At 44.4% G+C, this 17,452-nt stretch overlaps 1 protein-coding gene across 2 annotated transcripts in view; it reads right to left on the bottom strand.

Annotated features, from left to right (window-relative positions):
- Positions 1-741: 741 nt before the first annotated feature.
- Positions 742-17,452, bottom strand: part of LOC147417965 (F-box family protein) — a 49,391-nt gene continuing 32,680 nt past the window's right edge. The window contains exon 4 of one of the 2 annotated variants that reach the window (XM_086507261.1): positions 742-1,061. In XM_086507261.1, the coding sequence (XP_086363387.1) occupies positions 924-1,061 (138 nt within the window). In that variant the 3' untranslated portion in view covers positions 742-923. The remainder of the gene's footprint in view (positions 1,062-17,452) is intronic. The other variant, XM_086507262.1, reaches the window with a different exon arrangement.

Raw genomic sequence — 17,452 nt, 5'->3', positions numbered from 1 at the left:
TTCATTGGCAAGAGAGCTCCTCCTTTTTGGCTTTCAAAAAGAAGCCTTCCAAGAGAAGAGAGTTAGGCAGACATTTGAAATTTTTTGATTCCGACATGGATTGAACATGCTTTTTCATCTGCACAATTGAATTCTTCTTTAGTTTAGTTTGTCAATGCGTCTTTCCATTACACAAGCTTAGATGACTTTGGTTTCTCTCTCATTCTATTATTTTGGAATGCCAATGTGAACCTTCACCTGTTAATACAAGATTGCCATAACAAATTTCAGCTGAAAAACCTTGCGAATCAAGTTTCACATTCTACCAAACTGTAGACAAAGTCTAGTAATTGATCTCCAATTGCCAATGGGCCAGTCAAGAATAGCCTAACAGTTGTAATGAGAACACACACTTCGTAGTTTCTTGCTGTCAAAAAAACCCAAAGGGAGGACATCCAAAAAGAATGTCATTGAATTGAGACGCTAGTGGGGTGAAAGACAAATAATTTCAATTACCTCTTCTGAAAACAGGAAAACCAATCTGAAAAATTTTGCTGACGCATCTGTCGCAATCCCTTTGCTTACAAATCTCGACAATATTGAACAAATGAGGATAATGATGAACAAGATTAACCTTGTATTATCAGCACCAAAGCAAAATGAAAGAAAAGAAGACAATTGTAACCCTCTTGCTTGAAGTAGTTGATGCCACAGATCAAGCCGACAGAAACAAGCCAATGGTCTTGACGACAAACGAAGGCAAACACTAACAAGACGACCTTTTCACCATGATATGAATAAGATGCAAATTACCAACAGCCAGCCAGTAACACAACCTTTCCATTTTTTGGAAATTAGGTAGGGCTGATAATACAAACCTTTGAAAAGTTTTACAAATGATGCTTTTAATACAGAAGAGTTTTTACAAGATTACGAACAGCACCTTAAGTGCTTTGTTTCTCCATCTTTGCCTTCTTCTTTGGCCTTTTCTGTGGCACATCTTCTTGCAGATCTCGCAGAGGATTGTAGGTCAAGAACTCCAAATCTTTGTTTACTTTTTCAATTGCCCGCCTACTTTGTTCCTTCAACAGACAAGCAATTGTGAGTAGCTGGATACGAAAATTCTAACCTCAGTACAGCCTATAAGAATATCCCAATGTGTAAGCTCTAAAACCTTGCGCACATATATAAACAGATAGGATCCAGGAAAAGAAGAAACTTCACCGATACAGAAAAGTGCAATTTATAGCCTCATGGTAGTCATCCTTTAGACAACTTGCTTGTGCATAGTAAAGAGTAATTACTGTGCCTCACCTCCATTAACCTCAAGAGTGCCCATTAGTGGTGTAGAACTTGCATCAAGAGAAGGACAGCCCGCTGCTCGACGGTAGCCTCCTGCACAGGTTTTGGCTGACAGTATTTTGTTGGTACATAGGGTTGGTTCTTCAGAAAGTCAGTAGTTGGAATTTGTTGTGTGACTTTGTACAGTCTCTTGTTGAAAGAGTGTTGGGCTGCATGTACAGTGAGTTGTGGTTTTGTGCAAAAATAAAGAGATAAAGTTTATCAAAAACTAAAGTGAGTGCTTGTCCAGTGTTTCCTTGAAATAGGGGATTCTATCTGCAGTAGGGTTTTTTTGGGTGGAAGGTGCAGTGTTGGTTCATTTATGGCAGAAGAAGCTATATATAGCGTAAGTAACGAGTTGATCTTTCCTCGATGGATGCCGCAAACATTATCAAAGAGTGTTTGTCGGAGGATTTTGCGGATGTTAGGAATGCATGGGAAGGTCAGCAACCCGCTACAGAAGTGGTTATGTCGGTTCAGCAGCTTATGGATCCAGTTGCACAACATGCGTTGAATGTTATTATTTTGTTTTTCCCTGGCAAGATGCCCTCGACACAAGATGTAGGTCAATGGGGTTGATTTTTGTTGAAAAAACAAGCAGTGTATTTGGTGCCCATGGTTTTTAAGAGGTATTACTGGCAAACATGGACGCTTGTTCGCAATTGTTGGAAATGTCGCATTTGTTTTCCAACATGAAAATGACACATGTATTGCCATGGGCGCTTACTAAAGATAATCAGAGTTTGATACGACATAGTTTGGATGGAAATAGTCGGATTTCCACAGACTTGGAAGCATTTCTTGCCTCTTCTGGCTGCTCAGTTGGGCAAAGTGATACGCCCCCCAAACTTGGATACTAATTCCAATAGATTTTGTGTGTTATGTGATACGGATAAGCCGACGCCGTCAGGAATTATGGTTGACTCTAGTGATCCAATGATAGGCAAAAGGCCATTCAAACTCAAATGGGGGAAGTTTGCACGTGCATGTTTTAGCTGTTGCAAATTTGGTCATATGCAATCGGAATGTCAAGAGTTTTTGTTGAAATTGCCACCCCCTGCTGTTCCTACAGTTGGAACTCATATTGCCTCTCCCTCCTCTTCGTCTGTGAGGCCAAAGATGGGGGATTCTAATGGAAGAATGCATGTCAAACAGGGTAAAGACCAAATTAAGAGCTTGGCTAATGCGCATCCTATTGCAAAGGCTAATACCAAAGGTATAGCCAAAATGGGAGATTCCACTGATGGTTGGCAAACTCCAAAGAAGACTGCAAAGCCTAATGTTTCGCCTATCTCAAGAAATTATGTACATGCTTTGGATGCGAGAAGTAGTGGAACCTCTGCATCTGCATCTCATGATCATAGGTCGCTAGTTGAACCGTGTAGTAGTGGTTCACCCATATAAAGATGCTCTGCTTGGGTCGACATCTATGTCATTGCCGATGCATCAAAATCCCGTGCAAGGAACGCATATGGAATCCGCTTTATTGACTGTTACTATGGAGGCGGATGTACCTATGGGCAATTCTACTTGATGATTGTGCCTCGTGACTCTCTTCTAAATTCTGTTCAGATGCATTCTCCTCTTAGATGTTTTATGTATAATGTGCGCGGATTGTGCAACCACGACAAGTGGAAGCTAATCTAGCATTATGTAAATACAAATAAAGCAAATATAGTGGTTTTACATGAGCATAATCAGCACAACTTCATTGGTCAATCATCGTATTATGCGGGATTCTGGATTGCTTATGCTGGTACTTGTTCTTTTTTGGGTGTTTTAATGATGGTGCGACATGAATTGCAGCCGATTTTGGCCCATAATGACCGGGCAAGGCGTTGGATAGTTGTTCAATGTCTCGTGCAAGGGAATATTTGGAATTTGCTGGTATTTATGCTTATACTGCCTCGGCACAAAGAAGTCATCTTTGGCAAGATTTGGTCAAATATCCCTGGCGTTCGCATGCTTTTTGGTGCGGGGATTTTAATAATGCACCTACAAACACGGACAATACAACTGGCCACTCGCATATGTTGAGCTCTGAACGTTCTTCTTGGGATGTTATGGTCAGTAACACAAGTGCTTTGGATCAATGGGCCAGTACTCACTCTTTGAAGAGGGGTTATACTTTTACTCATTACGCTCACTCTGGATATAGAGCACGATTGGATCGTTGGTATGTATTGAGCACTCCGCAATATGATATGTTTGCATGTGATATGAGGACTGATCGTTCCTTTACTCTATCTGATCATTTTTCTCTTTGGCTCTTGGTCCATTTTGTCATTGAATGTGGATTCCCCGCTTTCCCGTAAGCAATTGCTGCATATTAATAATGCATATCTTTCACACAAGGCATTCCAAAACTTGATTGAAGCGGTGATTCCTTCACTTGTCTCTCATATGTTTATCGGTGTGGATATGGCCCGGTATCGTTTTGGCATGCGGATCCAGGCAGTCATAAAGGATTATGGTTCGTGGTACATCTGCCAGGTGAGAGATAAAGTGCAGGAAGATAAGGCGACTTGTCAAGCTTAGAAAGTCTTGCAGATACTAGACGGCTTATTGATTCAGAACGAAGGAATTATGTGCAACTAAAGCCTCTTTGATGCATAATAACAGGAGGAAACTTGAAAAATGGAAGGTTAGATCGAGACAATATGCTTTTATGGATAAAGGCTCTTCATCGAAACAGTTTTTTAAAGATTTGCACCATTCGAGGCAATCTGTCCCTAACAAAAGGGTTAAGGACAATCTTGGGCAATGGACCACCAATAAAAGTCAATTGGCGGATTCCATGGTGGATCATTTTCAGCGGATTTTTGCCCAGCATGAGGCTCCCTCAAGTGAGGTTTTGCAGGCCAGACAGCTACTGTTGTCATATGTACATCCTATATTGACATTGAAGGCCAGCTTTATTGAGGTTGAGTTGCACGTTTGTTGCATCTTGGTCAGTGGAAATCACCTGGATGAGACGGTCTTACCATTGAATTTTTCTTTCGCTTTTGGGAGTCCCTTAAGCAGCCTCTACTTTTCATGATAAATCATGCATGGACTATGCAATCTTTGCCGCAATCGTGGAAAGGACTGGTGAAATTGTTGCCCAAGCAAACATTATGTGAATACTTCTCACATTGGCATTATCACAAATTGGTGACATGTCATGCTTAGGCGGCAGAGGACACCTTGGTAGAAAATGCTGACGTAGCTGCGGATTTTCGGCAGGGCTGACACGTGGCACTGTCGTACGGCAGGGCTGACACGTGGCACTGTGATTTCCGGCAGTTGTACTGCTACGCAATTGAAGAAAGAGAGAGAGCTTTTGTTTGCTTTATTCCCTAGAGAGAGAGAGAGAGAGAGAGAGATGGTGAAAAGCAGAAGGCTTTTGCTTTATTTTAAAAGCTTTTGATTTTCAGCTTTTGGGCTCTGCTTTAAGCATCCCTTGTAATCTATAAATAAGCAGGTAGGCCTCTTACAACTCAGAGCATCTGGACGTAGAGTCTGAGTGTGAGCGCCTGCCCGCACTCTTGTACTTTGAACTCAGATTAATACAAAAAGAAATACCGAAAGGGACTCCAGTCTTTGGGGCCAACATCTCTAGGCATGAAACTCCGCCGGGCCAGTGTCGAATAAATTGTGAACTGTGAACTATTTTGAAGTGGTTATTTGGGCTGTCGCGGTAGATTCGTGACTTGGAGTGTCCAAGTCTGTTACAGTGGTATCAGAGCATAGCTGATTTCTCTTCTACGGGAAATCCGATCCCTATTTTTTTTTCTGCGGCACCTATGGCTTCAGGCAAAGATCAATCGACTCCCTCTGCATCTGGAGATGCCGGAAGGGATCACAACGAAGATTCACGCATGGAGTATGGCCCACCTCAACCTACTCAAGCGGAGCTCGAAGAGATGGAGCGTCAACGATTGATCGGCGACGCAACAAACATGATGCTCAATTTTGCAAGGACCCAAAATTTGCAAAATTATATGAGCGAGACCTCTTTCGAGGAGGTGCACGCGCAATGGCGGCAGACCACAGAACCACCCAAGAAACCTCCTACTCCCAGGATGTACACAAAGCAAGAATTAGAAGAGGTGGTTCATGCACGAATTGCTCAGCTTTTTGACGCGCAAAATAATGGTAAAAAGCACGACAAAAAGCAGAAGAAAGGCACTGACTTCCCGGGTTATTTGGGTCGTCAATCGACATTTGAAAAGGCAAAGAAACAGAAGAAGCGTGTTCGATTTGAAGGAGTATCCGGTTCTTCTTCTTCTTCTTCTTCTTCTTCTTCTTCTTCTTCTTCTTCTTCTGACAGTTCTTCTAGCTCATCTGACTCAAGCGATGAAGACCGAAAAGGCAAAAAGCGAAGCAAAAAGCAACGCTTAGGAAAGGGCAAGAAAAAGGCAAAGTCGTCTAAATCTCGCCCCGTGAGTGATAGTTCTACAGAGGACTCGTCTACCGACAGTTCAAACTCTGATGACAGCAATTTTTACGCAAAGAAGAAGAATTTTTACTAAGCCAACCAGTATGACTTTCTGGAAGACAAAAGCAAGAAAGTCCAAGAGGTGGACAGTCAATTAAATTTGACACGTTTTCTGGTTATAGAGATGCTTCAAAGGCTTTGTCTTTTGTACAGTAGTTTGACATCGCTTTCACGGGAGGACGTTACTCAGAGCACTCTAAGATTCAGAGAGCTGCCTCTTACTTTAAGGCGAATGCTCGAACTTGGTGGTCCACGCTTCTATTAAACAAGACTGCGCCAGTCAAATGGCTGAAATTCAAGAGGCTTTTTATTTCTTCATGGCTGACTCGAGAGTATGAACGCGACATACGAATTGCTTGGAACCATCTTTGGATGACCAAGAAGGATACAGTGGACGCTTATTGCGAGAGATTCTGGAGCTCTTTTCTACCCGCCTCTTCATTTAAGAAGATCTCGTTCAAGGAACAGATTGAGCGGTTTACCTTGGGTCTACCTACAAAGATATGAGATCACTGCTTAGAACAAAAGTCAACTTCCATTTAGGAGTTGATCAGTCATGCAAAACGGGGTTTTGCCATTCACTCTGGCAGTCTAACCTACCCCACAGATGAGATCATGACGCAAAGAGCCGAACAGACTTCGAAAAATGGAAGTAGGAAAAGAAAGAGCAACCCAGAACAGAAAGAAAAGGATGCACGACCCAAGCTTACTCCTCAAGAGAGGGCTCTTGTAAGGTGCAGCCGAATGAATGATGAACTTTGCTCAAGCTGAGTGCTCTGAACTGTGCTCAAGGTTCCTTCTATTCTTTAATGAGAGAGTGCAATGGACACAAACAAAGTGAATGAAGGTGCTGAGACTGAGAGATAGAGAGAGAAGAATACGACACCAAACTGTTGTCAAAACCCTCCTCCAAACACCCCACTCTGTATGGCGAGAGCGGTCTACTATTGATTGCACAAATCTCTACAATGCTTGGACTTGCCGACGATGTCGACGACGAGGCTGATATTTGAAAATGCTAAGGGCTGAAATCTGCAAATCTTTATCTGCTGAATTCTGACTCTATGTCGGCGATGATGCCACGACGACGCGCTGAAAACGCAGATGCTGAAATCTGCATTTTCCGGGCTGAAACTGCGAACTTCGAGGGATCTGACCATGCGGCGAGGATCTGCTGCGGGAAGGTGAGATCTGCGAGGTTCGGGACTTGTTCTGCGATGTCTAAGTGCTCAAAACTGAAAACGCTGGTGCTTGTGTTGGTTCCGTCGCGATAGATCTGCAAAACGCTGAAATGCCTGGCAGATGCAAAAACGCTAGGGCTAAAAATGGTATGGCTGTGGATAATCTGCTAACGTTGGGAGTCTTCTGCTTCTTGCTAATGCCAATGCAAAAACGCTGGCTGATTTGGTCCAAAAACGCCAGCCTACGGCATCACGAGAAACTCATAAAGACCAAATGTCGTTCTAAACGCAGTCTTGTGCACATCCTCTGGCCTTATACGAATCTGATGGTACCCACTCTTAAGGTCTATCCTACTGAAAATTGCAGCACTCTCTAAACGATCGACAAATATCATCAATTCTAGGAATAGGAAACCTATTCTTGATGGTACTCTTATTCAACGCACGGTAATCAATACACATGCACCATGAGCCATCCTTCTTCTGCACTAGGAGCACTGGGGAGCAAAAGGGTGAAGAACTAGGCTGAATCAGCCCCTTCTCTAATGACTCCTCAACTTGGTCCATAATCTCTTTCTGCTGCACCGCGCTAACCCTGTAGGCAGGTCTATTTGGTGGGCTACACCCTGGCACCAAATCTATCCCATGGTCCTCAGGTCTCTGGCGGCAATTGCAACAGTAATGAATCAGAAAAACAGTCACTAAACTTTGGCAAAAATGCTGACCTTTCTTTATCTAACACAGATAAATTTGACTGATCACTATCTGAGACATCACGTGTAAAAATCAAGTACACAGAAAGATGATTCTTTATTACAGAAGTGATAACAGAAGTAGATACAATAGGGACTGACTCTCCTTTAAGCTTTATATCCAAGATGTGAGTTTTGTCACAAGTGTGTGACTACTATATATCCTTTTTGTTGATTTCTTTCTTATTATTTATTTACTTTCACTTTTTGGAAACACCCCTCGAGAAATCTAACTGCCCTGCATTGCATAGCTAGTGTGGAACTGTTCAGAGGGAGTCCAGGCCTGAGGGCAAGAGAGCACTCAGGTTGGACAAGGACTATGGTTAGCCAAAGTGTTGGGCAACCGGTCAGGAGATTTTTAGGCGGCAACCCCGAAACGGGAAATGACTTGTAAATGTGCCAAGTGGCACATTTCTGTGCAGTTTCCTTATGCAAGAGAAGGTGGCGCTGAATTTGAAGGAGAGAGGGGCTCATTTGCAGTTTTTGTCACAGGTTAAGAGCTATGGAGTGCTTCCTTTCCCTCTTATGTACACTGCGGTGCCAGGAGTGATGCCCTGCACGCTACGCACTGCCCTCTCTCTCCTCTATGGCAGTATGTTATGCCCCTCTAGTGGGCTTTTCAATTGACCAATGTACAGTTGTGTGGGTTCATGCGCGATTGCCGAGGCAAGAGCCTCTTGCACAGGTACTGGATTAGCTAGCGGCTAATCCCCCGTAGGTACAGGTGGATTCGGAGAGGTTTCACGTCAGAAATCTCGTCCGATTCAAAGGGCAAGTGGCCCTACAGGTGCAGGAGCTCGAGGGCTTGCTACTGATGCGACCGGCACACGAAACGGAGCCCGAAACAGTAAATTACAGCCTGCTGTGTATTTTTGCAGGTTTAGGGTTTTGGCCCTAAACGGACCCTAATACCCCCAGGAGGTTCGGGGACGCGAGGGGACCGCTGTACATGTGATATGGTGCATTTTCGGGGCTGAAAACAGAGAATTCAGCGTGCTGCAGATTCTCGCCACGTTTTGCAAAGTGCCCGTATGCGTCGGGAAAGTCATTCAATGCGTGGGAATACTGACTGTGAAGGATCCTAGTACAGTTATGCTGCCGAAATCAAGCTGGAACAGTTGAAATTCAGCCAAGCTTGTGCGGGGCAGCTTGTAGGGAACCACAGCGTTTATTCCCTCTTTTAAACAATAAAGAAATACCGAAAGGGGCGCCTAAGTTAGGGGCCAATCTGGTGTCGGTCTTCTCATACAAGTGCATTCTAGCAGCCTGTATCCCTTTCCCCTTTGTTGTGTCTTGAAAGTACAGGTAAAGTGGGTGACAAATTAAATGGGTGAAAGCAAATAAGGATTAAGTCTAAAGTCTACCGCCCTTTTTGGATTGAACAGGCCGGTTTCATGGTTCCATCCACGGGATTAAATCACTTTTTCCCATAGAAGTGAGCCTTGGTCAGTTTGGGCTTGAAGACACAGGGGATCATAGACCAGACACAGGAAATTGCAATTATGGCTGACAGACTAGATGATGTGACTGAAGAGGTTTCCTCTTCGCAGGGTCAACAAACACATGAAGTGGGTGAGTCTTCAAGACCACCACAGACAGATGATGATATATTCAGGACCCAATTGGCTACTGCTATGGCTATGTTTACACAAGTAATGCAGAACCCGAGGTTTTTAGCCTTTCTGCAACCTCCTCTTTCGTCTCAGCAACTTGGGTCACTGGATCATATTCAAAAGCCTGTTAAGGCTCAAGCACAGGTGATTCATACTGCAGAGTCAATGGAAACACATGTACACTTGACGGAGAATATGCGGTCTCCACAGTCTGTGCCTAAGGTGCAAAAACAGGTGTCTGAGATGCCAGTCTTTCAAGCTGTACCAGTTCAGCCAGCCACTTTTCAGTAGTCTATAGCTAATTCTAATGGGCAGGGAAGCAACCTACAGGCTATGCAACAAGTCTTCCCACCACCTTCAGTACACCTTGGCTATTTTGGAGGTGGATTGGTATTCCAGAGCATGGCTGGTCATGCACCTGGAAATCAGTTTTACACGCCAGAAACAGTGTTCGGGGGTACTCAAACAATGATGCCTAACCCCATGTATAGTGTCACGGGCATGCTACCAGGGTTTCAAAGCACTCAGGGCCAATTTGGGATGCCACAGGCAAATTTTGGTATGGCTGGAATAACAAATCAACAGCCAAATATGGCATTTCCACGTAGCGGCCAAGGAACACAGATAAACCCTAACAGTGTTCCCATGTTTCAGTCACTTCCATATGGCAACTTAACGCCGCTGGAGAGGCCAACTCCGTACAAAGAAGGTGGCAAAGGTGTGACATTCACGACCTTTACAAGGTTTGATGACACGAAGAAGGCTCTCTCATTCCTCCAACAGTTTGACAAGGCCTATGCAGGGGGAAACTTTACAGAGGCTTCAAAGGTCCGCAAGGCAGCCACTTTCTTGACAAGGAATGCGAGACAATGGTGGACAACTTTATTGTTGCAAGGGCAAGCTCCGTCCACATGGATTTACTTCAAGCAGATTTTTACAGCAGCATGGTTATCTGATGACTTTGAAGCAGATGTCACGACAGAATGACACCAACTTAATGCTGCTACTTGCGAGAATCTGGATGACTACAATCGGAAGTTTTGGAAAGCTCTACTTCCAGTAACTTCCTATAGGTTTGTGCCATTGACAGAACAGATTGAAAAATACTGTTGTGGCCTACCCAAAGGATTGAGAAAGTACTGTACGAAGACCAAAGTCACTACTTGGACGTAGCTTATCGAGGTAGCAAACACTGGCAATGGTTTGCTCAAGGGAGAAGATTGTGAATTTAATACTGGCGTCAAGGAAGGATCAGCCAAGAAAAATTCAGCGAAGAAGCACGTTCCCAATGAGGTTCCAAAAGGGACTCAGGAGCCAGTCAACGCAGGGAAAGGTACAGCTACGACTAAATCAGAAAAGGGACCAGCAAAGAAATGGAAAAGACGTTTTCCTCGCAAGTCGGAAGAGCAAAAGAAGGTCCTAAGGTCAAAGAACAAATGCTTTATCTGTGAGCAGCCTGGCCACATTGCTTACAATTGTCCTACAAAGAAAAGGCCAGCTGATTCTGAAGACAAGGAGGACAGGAAAGGAAAGAAACCCATGGCTGGTCTAGTGCCAGATATGGTGGGCGACAAGCCAAATTCAGATGCAAGTGAGCTTTGCAGAGCATGGGGAAAGGTCAGGGATCAAACAGTGCTTATCTTCTTTGATCCGGGTGCCAAAGCCAATTTCATTTCCCCAGAGTTGGCTTCAAAGTTGGGAATCATACCTGAAGAGATGGGGTATACAGCGGAGGCAGGTTTGGCATGTCCTGGCCATACAGAGGCTGTGACACCCATCATCGGAAAGTTGTGCCTACATATCCAGTCCTATGTAGATGCTGAAGAATTTTACATCATGCCACTGGACGGATGTGATGTGTTGTTAGGTATTCCTTGGTTATTTCGTGTACAGGGAATCATGGATGCCTACAACAAAAAGATCACTGTACAGAACAGGGGAACGACTCACATTCTGGATGTAAAGCTTAAAGGGGAGTCTATTCCCACTGTATCAGCTTCTGCTATTACTTCTATAATGAAAAAGCATCTTTCTGCGTACTTGGTTTTTGCACGTGAAGTGTCAGATTGTGATGAATCAAATTTATCTGTGCTAGATAAAGAAAGGTCAATGTTTTTACAACAGTATAGTGACTGTTTTTCCGATTCATTACCGTCTCAATTACCGCCAGAGAGACCCGAGGACCATGCGATAGATTTGGTGCCAGGCAGTAGCCCATCAAATAAGCCTCCGTACAGGGTTAGTGCGGCTCAGCAGAAAGAGATAATGAGCCCAATACAAGAGTTGTTAGACAAGGGGCTGATTCAACCCAGTTCATCCCCATTCTGTTCTCCGGTGTTGTTGGTGCAGAAAAAGGATGGCTCATGGCGTATGTGCATCGACTACCGTGCACTGAACAAGAAAACCATGTGCACAAGACTGCTTTTAGAACAACATTTGGCCTTTACGAATTTTTAGCGATGCCCTTTGGTCTCACGAATGCTCCTGCTACGTTCAATAGGATGATGGACAGAATTTTCCGTCCACACCAACAATTTGTTGGTACATTCTTTGACGACATGATAGTCTACTCAAAGAATGAAGAGGAGCATAGGCATCACTTGGCCATTGTATTCAAAGAGCTACGCAGCCATAGGTTGCTCATCAATGCAAAGAAAAGTGAATTTTTTCTGGAAGAGATTCATTTTCTCGGACACATTGTCTCAAAGGATGGTGTCAGAATGGATCCTGCAAAAGTTGAAGCGATCAAGTCATGGCTAGATTTGAAGATGGTGCACGATGTCCGAAGTTTCTTGGGACTATGCTCCTATTACAGAAGGTTTATTCGAAATTTCGTTGAGATTGCTTCACCTTTACATGCTCTTCAAAAGAAGGCAGTCACCTTTAGATGGACACAGAAAGAGATTTCAGCTTTTAATCTCTTAAAGGAAAAGATGACTTCAGATCCAGTCATTGTGTTGCCAGATCTTAGGAAGTCATTTGTGGTCCAGTGCGACGCCTGCGGTAGTAGCATTGGTGCAGTGCTAATGCAAGATGGCAGGGTAGTAGCCTATGAGAGTAGAATCTTTGTCACGTGACACATCCCAACCCTATGTGTCCGTGGACAAGCTACACCACAGCAGGGTTCAGTCAGTTAAGTCAAGTCTAGATTAGCAGTGATCTGGCACTTTTGTGAGTCTATTCGTAGATCGTGCATGCCCAGTCACTTAGCATAGATGCATATCCTCAGGTTGCACACAACATGATCATCGGAATTCCCATCAAAATCCATTAGCATTAGTTAGGAGAATTTTCCAGTGCATTTAGCCTATTTTCCTATTTTTGGTTATTTTCACTTATTATTTTAAGTGACTTTCCTACAAAAGTAAGTAGGGCAATTTTGCTAAGTTAATATATAAGCAAACCAAAGTTCACACTTTCTGGCAGAAGAGCAGTATCCCCCCCCCTCATGACCCCCCTAGCGTTTTTGCATCCTGACACCATCCTTGGCGATACCTTCTTCAGCAAGCCATCGCCATCCATCGTCAGCCCCTAGCGTTTGCAGATCCCTGCCATCGCCAGCGGATCCATCAAGTTCCCCTAGCGTTTTCCCCATACAGCCCAACCAGCGTTTTTGGATTGCAGAGCCAAATCAGCCTATCGTTTTTGGCTAGCAGCAGGATCCAGCCAGCGTTTTTGGTTTCAGCCCCTTGCCGCAGCAAAAACTCGCAGTTTCAGCCTTAGACACGGAAGCAGATCAGCCCCCAAGTTGGTTGCAGATGTTCCCCATTTTCAGCCATAAAAACGCAGCCAAAACAGTCATTTTCAGCCACCGAAACAGTCCCCGAATTCAGTGAATAGAAGAACCCAGATTTCAGCCATCAAGTCGCCGTCGTCATCACCATCGTCGTCGTCGGCATAGTCCCATTGCATCAGTCCATTGCATACGCATCGTACACCTTTGTGCAATCAAAGTAGACCACTCTCGCTGACGAGAGTGGGGCCTTCGGAGGAGGGTTTTACAACCTCTCGGTGTCGTATCTCTTCTCTCTCCTTCTCTCAGTCTCATTCATTTGCACGCACAACATCCACTCACTTTGTTCGTGACCACAGCACTCTCCATAAGACGGAAAGCTCTCTCTTTCCCTAAAGAACTAAAAGGAACCTTGAGCAATAAATATCACTAATCTTGAGAAAATACAACATTCATTCCGTTGCACCTAACATTGGTATCAGAGCTTTGGAAGTGTTCTGCATTACTCAAGGAAAGAACCACAAGAACCACAAGAATTTTTTTGCTTGTTGCGATCGCACGAACCCAAGTTTACTTGGGCGTGGCGATTCCTAATCGTGTTTTGTTGAAGAGTGACAGGAATCCCAAGAAAGAAGGGCTTGTCCAGCCTCCCCTTGTGTCTCTTTTCACTCATTGAGAGCGGACCGTGCACTTAGCAACCGGCCAATCGACGTGAGGTGGGAAAAAGCAACCTTGGTGTGAGCGCAAGGCCGCCAAGGGGTGCGCCCGCCGCAAAAAAGGGTAGAACTCGGGTGAAGAGAAGATCCTTCTCCAACGCAATTTGCAAGCGAAAGAAAACCCTCAAAAACCTCAAGATCCTCAAGACCCCAAGATTCTCACGAATCAAGGACCCCCAAGAACCCAAGTTCCTCGTGAACTTAAGAACCCAAGACCCCAAGACCCACAAGAACCCACGATTGCAGAATGGTCATCACTCGAAGCGGAATGGATACTTCGCTTGGAGGTGATGAGCATGAGAGAGGCGAAGAAGAATTTTCCCCACCAGGAGGTTTTTCCGACCCTCCCCCTTTTTCATCTACGACAAAGATTGCACTAACTCCTATGGAGGAGTTGGAACAAGAAAGAGAAGCAGACAGGAAAGCCTACGAAGAAGACATGGTAGCCATCGAGCGTAAGTACCAAGAAAGAATGGTAGCCATAGCGCGCGAGAGCAAAGCAAGACAAGCAGATTTTGATCGCAAGATCAAAGCACAAAAAGAAAAGAGCGACCAACACATGAAAGAGTTCTTGCGACTCTTTTCTATTGTGCAGGCGCAGTTCGCACAAGAGCACAAGAGCAGGAAAAGGAGACTTTCTCATTCTCTACTTCTCCACAGCATGACACACAGGATTTGCATGACTGTGTGAATCATGATGAATTGAATGATAATGATTTGCATGATGATTTGAAGCACAATGATAAGCATGATGATTTGGATGAAAAAGACAAGCATGATGAGTTGCATGAAGAAGATGTGATTGTTCACCAGGATGATGTGTTAGTTGATGCTTTTACTAGCGAAGCTAACCTCGTTGTCGAATCGATCAATCACGAAGAAGCGATCTTGGCTTTCGAGTCGAGGTCCACAGATCCCCCACTAGAAGATTCGATAGATCCCGAAGAACCGATCTTGGCTCTCGAGCCTTGGTCCAAAGAACCATCACAGGAAGTATAATGTGTTCGCATGATTAATATGCACACATTGTTCGAGTGTTTCATTCGTGAAGGTTTCCTGTATTTTAGTCAGCATCGTAATGTGATCCCTTTTCCTAGGCATAACATACTGTATGTTGAGCACGTTTCTCTCATGGATGAGCACGAATGTATGCGGATTTTTCATGAAAAGTTGAAAAGTATGTATGTCAGTAAGTCGCATTCCATGTCTCTTCCTTGGCATGACACAGTTTCAGAACGAGCACATAAAAGTATGAGCACAAAGCATGGGCATTTCCATTGTGATTTGCCACAGTTGATTGATTTCGATCAAACAGAAAAGATTCGATCTCATTGTTTGCATGTGTTTGATGAACAGGTTGTCACTCCATCTCTATGTTCATCTCCATTGCATACACAGTCTTTAGAGAAGACAAGATTTTTTTCCTTCACTTTACATGGAATAGGTATGTTCATGGTTTTGTGTTGGAGATTGTTTCAGGAATTTTCAGCCATGGAGATTCTTGAAGACAAAAGAAGCAGGACTCTCAACGAAGTTGAAGCAAGAAAGGAGATTCAGAAGACTTTGTGTCGCTTTCGGCGCGGCCCAAAGAAGCAAGCGTTGCAGACCTTTATGAAGTTCAAGTACCGCACAACCCACACATCAAAGTGGGCCGGCGAAGAGTCCCTTCCAGGATTCCGGATGCTGTTGGCGATCTCCCTCGACGCCATACAGTTCGGTATCAGTACCTCACTTTGAAAAGGAGGGGATGTCACGTGACCCATCCCAACCCTATGTGTCTGTGGACAAGCTACACCACAACAGGGTTCAGTCAGTTGAGTCAAGTCTAGATTAGCAGTGATCTGGCACTTTTGTGAGTCTATTCGTAGACCATGCATGCACAGTCACTTAGCATAGATGCATATCCTCCGGTTGCACACAACATGATCATCGGAATTCCCATCAGAATCCATTCGCATCAATTAGGGGAATTTTCCAATACATTTAGCCTATTTTCCTATTTTTGGTTATTTTCACTTATTATTTTAAGAGACTTTCCTACAAAAGTAGGTAGGGCAATTTTGCTAAGTTAATATATAAGCAAACCAAAGTTCACACTTTCTCGCAGAAAAGGCAGCAGGAGCTTCCCGCTCAACAGGCAAGTTCTCAGCAGTACCCCCCCCTCATGACCCCCCTAGCGTTTTTGCATCCTGACACCATCCTTGGCGATACCTTCTTCAGTAAGCCATCGCCATCCATCGTCAGCCCCTAGCGTTTGCAGATCCCTGCCATCACCAGCAGATCCATCAAGTTCCCCTAGCGTTTTCCAGCCCAACCAGCGTTTTTGGATTGTAGAGCCAAATCAGCCTATCGTTTTTGGCTAGTAGCAGGATCCAGCCAGCGTTTTTGGTTTCAGCCCCTTGCCGCAGCAAATACTCGCAGTTTCAGCCTTAGACACGGAAGCAGATCAGCCCCCAAGTTGGTTGCAGATGTTCCCCCATTTTCAGCCATAAAAACACAGCCAAAACAGTCATTTTCAGCCACCGAAACAGTCCCCGAATTCAGCGAATAGAAGAACCCAGATTTCAGCCATCAAGTCGCCGTCGTCATCACCGTCATCGTCCTCGGCATAGTCCCATTGCATCAGTCCATTGCATACGCATCGTACACCTTTGTGCAATCAAAGTAGACCACTCTCGCCGACGAGAGTGGGGCATTCGGAGGAGGGTTTTACAACCTCTCGGTGTCGTATCTCTTCTCTCTCCTTCTCTCAGTCTCATTCATTTGCACGCACAACATCCACTCACTTTGTTCGTGACCACAACACTCTCCATAAGACGGAAAGCTCTCTCTTTCCCTAAAGAACTAAAAGGAACCTTGAGCAATAAAGATCACTAATCTTGAGACAATACAACATTCATTCCGCTCCACCTAACAATCTTGCAAGGGCCAGAAAAGACTATGCAAGTCTATGAAAAAGAACTGCAGGCCGCGATTCATGCGCTCTTAAGTCGGAAACACTACCTGCCAGGTGCAGACTTTGTTGTCCAAACGGACCATCAGACCTTGCGATACTTCTTGACACAGGCAATGTTATCTGAGAAGCATTTGCGATGGGCAAATATCTTGTCCATGTTCCACTTTCAGATTGTACATGTGGAAGGCAAGAAGAACGTTGTGGCTGATGCCTTGTCAAGGAAGCCACAAATTTCAGCTGTGTCAATTCCTTATCATCATGAACTTGATGATATGAGGGAACAGTATGCAAACGATGAGAATTTTGCAAGGGTCTTCGAGCAGCTAATGGATGGACAACGTCATGAACACTATCTTCTCAAAGATGGGTTCATCATGATGCATGGCAGATTGTGTGTCACAAAGCCATTGCGACGTAAAGTTATGGAAGAGAGTCATGTCCCACCGTATGCACGGCATCGTGGTATCGCTGCTACAGTTAAAGCGGTTGAGACGTTCTTCTACTGGCCTACATTGAGAAGAGATGTGGATGCCTTTGTGCGAGAATGCCTAATATGCCAGAAGGTCAAGTTTGACAGGCAAAAGACACTAGGGTTATTGCAACCACTACCTATTCCAGATAAATCATGGGAAAGTATTGCTATGGATTTTATCTTTGATCTTTCGAGAACGCAGACAAGAAACGATGGTATTTGGACCATC

This window comes from Adiantum capillus-veneris, chromosome 30 (assembly GCF_014529385.1).
Source record: "Adiantum capillus-veneris isolate H3 chromosome 30, ASM1452938v2, whole genome shotgun sequence".
Lineage (NCBI taxonomy): Eukaryota > Viridiplantae > Streptophyta > Polypodiopsida > Polypodiales > Pteridaceae > Adiantum > Adiantum capillus-veneris.
Note: the sequence above shows the minus strand (reverse complement) of the source record. Positions and strands in the feature narration are given on the sequence as shown.